The sequence below is a fragment of the Poecilia formosa genome, unplaced genomic scaffold, assembly GCF_000485575.1.
Source record: "Poecilia formosa unplaced genomic scaffold, Poecilia_formosa-5.1.2 Scaffold623, whole genome shotgun sequence".
Lineage (NCBI taxonomy): Eukaryota > Metazoa > Chordata > Actinopteri > Cyprinodontiformes > Poeciliidae > Poecilia > Poecilia formosa.
The window spans coordinates 109,070-116,987 of record NW_006800562.1 but is presented as its reverse complement, the minus strand read 5'-3'; the positions used below and the strand labels follow the sequence as shown (position 1 = coordinate 116,987).

Below are 7,918 nucleotides of genomic sequence, written 5' to 3'. Positions count from 1 at the left end.
GGATCTCACTCCCAGAGGGAACAATAGCAGACATAGAGCACAGCTACAAGTACCTGGGAATACCACAAGCAAATGGCAACCTTGATGCCATTTGCATCCAGCAAGCAAATGGCAACCTTGATGAGGTCACAAGGAAAGGAGCCACAGCCAAATACCTCCAACGAATAAGGCAAGTCCTGAGAAGCCAGCTCAATGGCAAAAACAAGATCCATGCAATAAACAGCTATGCCTTACCAGTAATCAGATACCCTGCTGGAATAATTAGCTGGCCAATGGAAGAGATAAAGGCCACGGATGTTAAGATCTGTTCGGTCAGGATTTTACACCGACTCTAGCCACGTGCATCACAGGTAGATTCTAGTAAAGCATTGATTAATGCCCGATTTTAAAATTAGTTAACTGGACTTGTAGCCATTATTTTGTGCCTATGTGGCTGGACACCACACGGCACGATCGAACCCGATTGAACTGTTATACCTAGGATATCTGTCGGCTAATGTGTCTCTCAGGTTTTGAAAATGGGCGACAGTCGGCCGACAACTCGTGTTGTGTGCGCTGGACATTACACTAAGGAAATAGGAAGGGAGGGTCAGTGGAGAGCACCGGAGTTGAGCCTTTTTTCATTCAGTGTCATCAACAGAAAGAAAAAAGGCAGGAAGAGACGATAAAGCCGATAATTAAAATGAGGTCGATAGGTTTAATTTATCGTGCGATTAATTAATTTATTGTTTATCGCAACAGGCCTAGTGGGGCTTCAAAACTTTACAGTCTTATGAGATATTTTCACCCACCAAAACTTAAGTGAGCATGGGATGAAGATCTGCAGAATGAGTTAACTATGGAGAAATTAAAAGAAATAACAGAATCATGGAATAAGTACAGACACCTCCAGTACTTATGTCTAAAATCATATATAGACTCTAGGCTACCTGTATGGATAACACAGAAGGTATAAGCACTTCATAATGTGAAAAAAATAAATATTTTGGTTTTGACGTACGGAGTGGAAAGTAATAAGTTATATTTACATCTATTGCTGTAATTACAGTTTGTCTAATTTGTCCTTTAAGTAGTTTAGAAAACCTGAGCTTTTACTTTTCTATGAATTTTGAGTAAAGTTACTCAGTTACATTTGAAATAATATCCATTAATGAGTAAAGATAACACCAGAAAAAACAGCATTGATCTTTCAGCTTTGTTTGTGTTCAGATCTCATGTTGCATCAACTGGAAGACAGAGGAGCAAAACCTATGAAGCTTAGTTCAAGTGAACTTCTGAGAAAAAGAAAAGCCCTTGCTGAATTTAATGCATCAGTTTAATTAAGTATAGACAGTAGTTTTATCAGACATGGCAAACTTTAATATTTTAACAACAAATGTAAATGTCAATTGTATCAGGTACTTGCAATTATAATTTCTGTTGACTAAAACTTAAGACAGAACTCCAGGTGCTGAGTTTGGAATCAGTTATTTAAAACTATTAGATAGGAGTAACAAATATCAGCTGACATAAAATATTGGAAATTAATTTCCCATTAAAACTACACATATTTTGTGTTGCTTTTTATAAAAAAAAACAGTTTGAGGCAAAGAGGTTCTCGTTTCCTTTGTGATCAGCTGAACTTTTGCTCATCAACAGTTCAGAGCAAAAAGTAATGAGGTATTTTTGTTCATCAAAGAGTACCTCATTATAAGTAAAATAATGTTAAAAACAAATAGTTACTTTTAACATTAGTAACTTTATTTGTATTTAAGTTGTAAGTTTGTATAGATAACTTCGCCATGACTGTCTTTTCTTTTGAACAAATTAGTTGTTGTTCTCTGCACTTTTTTCAGGTTTTGATTTCGCTTGACTTAAAAATTCAGTCCTGTGGTGTTTCCCTGGTTTTTATTTTAAAGCCTATAAATGATAACCAATTTATTGTTCGTCCTATCCCAGTGCAAGCGCCATTTTTTTATGTCTGTGGACCACCTGTGTAAAATGTCCTAAATGAAGAAAGCATAATCTCAAACATTAGTGCACTGCCTTGCTCTGCATTAGCTTTTTCCCTAAAATAAGCATTTGGCAATTTTTTTTGTTTTTAGGTACATTTAGCATACTGAATGGAACAAGTCAACGTAAAATAACATGCTAGGGATACCCAACACACTACTGACAGCTTTTAGGCTAAACTTAGCATTTTAGCTAATTTTAGATTATACACTAATTTTAACATATTGAAGAAGTCCATGTTGGTCAACATGCTTGTAATTCTCCTCAAACCACTGAGTACATTATAGCCTACTTTAGCATTGATGATAATTTTTAGCATCAGAATGCTGGGTTCTAACTCATGTTTAGACATTAATGACTGTATATATAGTTATTTTGAGGGAAGAATAAATTTACACTCTTATGTAAGCTGCATACAGACTACTTTTCATTGCATCAAATTGTCATTTTGTCAGTGTTGTCCCATGAAAAGATATACTTAGATATCTGCAGAAATGTGAGGGTGGACGTAGCCTGGTGCTGCAAGGTTGGAGTCCTTGTCCTGTCAGGCGACGGGACCTGGATAATACCCGTGTTAAACGGACGGCGGAGTCCGGCAACGACAGGCGCTTAAATTCCGTAACAAAAGTATGTTTTTATCTTCTTTTTTTTTCAAAATCTCTTTCTCTTTCTTACTGTTTATTCAATGTCACATGCTGTTTTTATTTTGTTTTTTAATTATGTAAAGCACCTTGAAATGCCTTGCTTCTGAAATGTGCTATGCAAATAAAATTTGATTGATTGATTGATTGATTGATTTGATATATATATAGTTGACGTACGGTGACGCCACCATACGTCAACTGCAGCGTACACAAATATTATACATATATATATATATATAGAGAGAGAGAGAGAGAGAGAGAGAGAGAGAGAGAGAGAGAGAGGGAGTATAAGAACATGTCTAGGGGCCTAAGGAAGTACAGCATACATCAAATGTAGTAAGGTTTAAGATAATTTTAATATCAGACTCTCACTCCAGGTCAGATCAAATAAGAAAGGGCTTATCCTTCAACAGTGTAGAGAACGCTTCATACGGGATAATATCAGACAGTCGGCTTCCACTGGTTGAGGGTGGCGGCTTTATCACTGATTCATATGGACAGGATGCATTTCCAGGCACAATGATGTCAGCAGAACATCATTGTGCTCAGTCAGTCCCAACAAACATTTTCTTATACTCAGAAGAATATTGCGCTTAAAAATGATAACAAACTGTTGATATTTTATGCCCAAAAACTGTTGAATATAGGGCAAGTCCACAAGCAGTGAGTTAAATGAATCAATAGCAGATTGATGTTTGATACTGAGTTCTGACAACGTTGGATTCATCCAATGTCTGGCCTCAGGAGCCTATGCAAGATAGGCTATAGATCACTCCTAACACTTTCTGTCTCTCCAAAAGGAGTTCGACACCAGAACCTTTGAGGGGTGGTTTCTCAAGGCCTCAGTCCTCAATCTCTATTATACCCACATCAGTTTCCAATTTACCTTTTACTCTATCAGAATTGTTGAGTAAAAGATGCAATATAGATCATCTAGATCTACATTGAGATCATTGAGGGCTCTATACACTTTCTGAGTGAAAGATTTCAGCTGACACTAAATACAATTTCTCACTTACAGAAATTTAATAAAACAAAGTCATATTTAGTTTGTTGAAATGTGAGAATTGGGCCTCCCTTGAATCATGTCTCCCACAATTTTTATACTTCTGCGCTCTCAGTCAGCGAGACCAGATCAAAATCCAGGTTGAAAGTTGGGATTCTCATAAATAGGAGTTAGCAAGGAGAAACAACTATCGTATACCCTTTCAGTTTTCCTGAATTTACACCAGATGTTTAACATCTTCTTTAAAAGCATGTTTACCAGCACCACAGCTCTAGCATTTCGTAAAGACACCCTAAAGCGGCTGTTTCGCCACATTGAGTCAAGGTCGTGTATACCCCATTCCAAAAGAAACCTTCACTGTGCAGCCCACAGGTAAACAGGAAATGATGGGGCAGCTAATCCTCCCCTTTAAACAGAGAAAACTAAACTATATCTTAACCTGTTCTTTTTGTTATGCCAAATAAAAGATAAATCGGAACTATTTAAAATTCCACTAATCTTCCTTGACAACTATATTGGCAGCATCTGAAAGCAATACAAAAGGCGGGGAGAATGTTCATGTCGATCAGATGGTTACGACCCAGAAGGGCTCCATCCAAAAAGACAGCTGCATCTTTGGGATGTTTAAAGACTTTTTCCTGTCCGTTATGTTTGATCCTGAACACAGCCATCCGGCTGCATTGCAAACACAATCCCTCTTTCCTTAAGCTGTTGCTTCATCTAGTAAAACTCCTGCCGATTCCTTTCAACAGCAGCAGAAAAATCCTCAAACATCATGATCTGGGCACTTTTGTAGACCAGAGACTGAGCCCTCCTCACCTCCTGTATAATCCAAGTTTTGTCTTGAAAGTCATGGAGCTTCAACACTGCCGGGGTTGCTGGTTGGGGCCCAGACAACATGCAAGAATGCAGTGACAGCAGTCCAGCTTCACACATCCTCCTTTGAAGCTAATCTGTAGTAGCTCCAGCAGCCAGGCCTTGAAGAAGGCAACCTTGTTAGTATCTTTGCAGCCCCCAGGAAGCCCAATGACACAAATGTTGCACCGCCGGTCGGGCACACTGCCGGTGTTTCTTTCTGTGCCCAACCACAATCCATGGAGATCCCATTTGTCTTGATATCTCCTCCAGATAGAACGAGTCTGATGTGAGTCATTCACCATGTCAACATGTCATCTGTGTCCTATTTTCACCAACTTTCTATAATAATGTATAGCTTGTCTAGTTGTTAAGAGAGCTAAAAGCTGTTCCGTCCGTTGCATAAGTGTCCGCTGCCATGGATACCATTAAATAATTAATAGCTATATAAATAAATATGATTCAATAATTAATTAGTTAAATTAGAATTAAGCAGTCATATTCTCATCAAATGTACAACAAATCCGCCCGTCAACATGTGCATCTTCTCCGACTGTTGGCAACCTGACAGGCAGCCCCTAGAATTAGGGGACCCTGCACAGAAGAGAGGCTTTTAGGAAAACAGTAGTTCGATTAATCTGCATTAGATTAGATAGAATTTAACACATTATGTTCAAGTAATGTGCCAAATTGTCAGATTAATTGCATGTATAACATGTAAACATTTGACAGCCTGTATGAGTTAAAACTTTTTTTCTAGGTAGATTTTGTGGATGTTACATGTATGTAATGTTTGTAACTCTTGTTTTATGTTGCTGTTCATCTTGGTTGCTTGGTCTCCCTTAAAATGAGATTCTTAATCTCAATGGTGACTACCTGGTTAAATCAAGGTTTGTAGTAGTATTTATTATATCAAGATATCAATTATTCATACCTTATTATGTATGTATGTATGTCTGGCCAAAAAAAGGTTGTCATCAAAATAAAGGTCACACACAAATATTTCATTGGACCACCTCTAGCTTTGATCACGGCAAGGCCTTATAAACAAAACCCCACTCAGACAAAAGAAAAGAAAATCCTCTAAACAGGAATGAAATTAACGGTGCTAAAAGTTGAAGACAAAGGAATTTTGACAGACCTTTAGTGAATTCAATGAACTGTTAATGTGCAAGTTGTCAGAAACACATTTGTTTGAGGAATAAGGCAGTTTTTTCCTTGCAGAAATTGTCTACCTAGTTTTGAAGAGATCACTGTTACACTCACCTTCAGTATCCAGCTGTCTGTAACAATAACTCGGGCTCCAGGCACGCCTATCACAACTTTGTCTATTCGTCTGAACTCTCTGTTGATGCTGGCTGCCACATGGCCAGATGTGGAATAAGGAAGCTGTGCGTGAGCTTTAAGTGTCCTGCTGATGGGATGGTTGTGCCAGTGGCAGCAGTACCAGTAAATGACAAGCAGCCAGCTGGTCATTTGAAGGCTCACAGAGAGAAAGAGAAAAACTCTCCAGCTGTCACTAATCTGGTGAAAAACAATACAATAGGGCTCAGATTAGATAGAAAACTTATCAACTTGAATAAATAAACTGAGCTTGATGTTTATCTAATTTTTGATAGCCACAGTAGTGGTGTGAAAAATAAAAGGAACACACCACCACGGTCAGTTCAGGAGGCCAATGGAACGCTCCATATTTGAGTGAGCAGTGCTTAAGTGCTCCTCTTCTGCACTCTGGAGGCTTGGAAAGGGGGTTAAGGGCCAGCACCTGATATTGTAGTCACTGTCACCTGCTGGTTATATCGCTCAAGTACATCAGGCCCAAATAATTCAAATTTCTTTCTTGTGCCACTTGTTCGATTGTGCAGAATTATGCACTAGTGTCACCACTCTATCAACATGTTTACAGTCTGTTTGCCTCAGACCTTGCCACATTTATGTGTTAATCTGTGGTACATATAACCTCAGTGATCATCCACATTTGTATAGTATCTCAGAGAAATGTGAGAAAACTGATGAATTGTGCAGACTTTAAGTTGGCCCAAAACCCCATTTTAATTCGAAAGGTCCTTATGGCTCTCCAGCAGAAGCATAAATATCACTGTTGTTTTGAATACTGATGACAAGTATGATATGGACTGAATTTAAATGACAAAGGAATCATGGTGGAGTGTGGCAGTTCATTCCAAAAGCTGCAACGCCTCGTTTTCCTGACGCAGCCCAGTTGGGTGGAATTTTTCAACATTTGTTAATTAAAAATTTAGTTTATATTTTAATGCGAATTACTTCAAATCTGTAACTTATGCATTACTAATCCCTCTACACTTGAATATCGAGCAACATCATAAGTATCCAAGGATCCATAAGGTGCCCATTTAGGTACATATTTATATCTTGGAGGCTTAGTGTGCTGACTACTCATTTATCAAAATATTTATTGGCCCAATTTAACACTCGTTCGGAGCAGTTAAATCTTAGCTGTTCATTTCAGAGCACATTAATTTAAGTGATCTGAAATGACCCAACAAGGTCATGCAAAAACAACTATTTAAAACTAGTCAAATACACTTTACTCTAATGTGTCTGGTGACCCTCCATTCACTTGATTGTTGAAAGCTTAGGGTGTCAGTCTGTAACGTATTGCTCCACTTGTGTTTCAAAACAGTTGTGGCTCTTATAATTCTTGCATGACAGGTCGACCAACTGTGAATATTAGAGGATGAATATGATCATATACTGTGTCTGATTTGAATCCCAAATACTGATTAAAACGGCACCTACCTGGTGAACATATATCAGGTTCTTTTCTGGGGCAGCAACACACATTCCCATGAAGTAACCTGGGGAGAATAACAGCGTGGGTATGCTTCCCAGTAAATATCTAATATTCCAGTAAATATTACATAACATTTACTGGGAAAAATGTTAGATATGTGGGGTTAGATATAATTAATAATATATTTATTATCTAAATATACTATCTAATACATTTAGATAATATATACTGGAAAGAATACCCATGCTGTATGCATGAAAGCATACCAGCTCTTGGTAATTTAGATTTTAAATTAACAAGATTACCGGATCAACGCTCTGTAATCTGAAAGTCTGTGACCAAGAGTCAGCTAACAGCTAACCTAGAGGAAGAGAACTGTGGATCAGTACAGTGAGGCTGGTCCTCCTCAAATGGTGCCCGATGAAGTCAATATCCTCACTGCCCAGCCAGGGCGAAAACGCATTTTGGATGGTTAAACCTGCTGCGCGGAATTCGTTCGGTGTAAAGATAAGACAAACAGCAAACACGGTATAAGCCAAAGTGAAAGATAACTCCGGATTCTCCATATTTCCTGGACTTTACTTCCGTTTTATTGCTCTTCTGTGTCTTTAGCTTGAATGCGTGCTGTCTTCTTCTTCTTCTTGAAAT

The 7,918-nt window shown here is 38.2% G+C and overlaps 1 protein-coding gene across 1 annotated transcript in view; it reads right to left on the bottom strand.

The window, feature by feature from the left end:
• Window positions 1-7,918, bottom strand: part of tmem129 (transmembrane protein 129, E3 ubiquitin protein ligase) — a 16,241-nt gene extending 8,323 nt beyond the window's left edge. The window contains exons 1-3 of the mRNA XM_007541669.2: window positions 7,632-7,918; window positions 7,276-7,334; window positions 5,764-6,021 (exon numbers count right to left, since the gene is read on the bottom strand). Of these exons, the coding sequence (XP_007541731.1) occupies window positions 5,764-6,021; window positions 7,276-7,334; window positions 7,632-7,836 (522 nt within the window). The 5' untranslated portion in view covers window positions 7,837-7,918. The remainder of the gene's footprint in view (window positions 1-5,763; window positions 6,022-7,275; window positions 7,335-7,631) is intronic.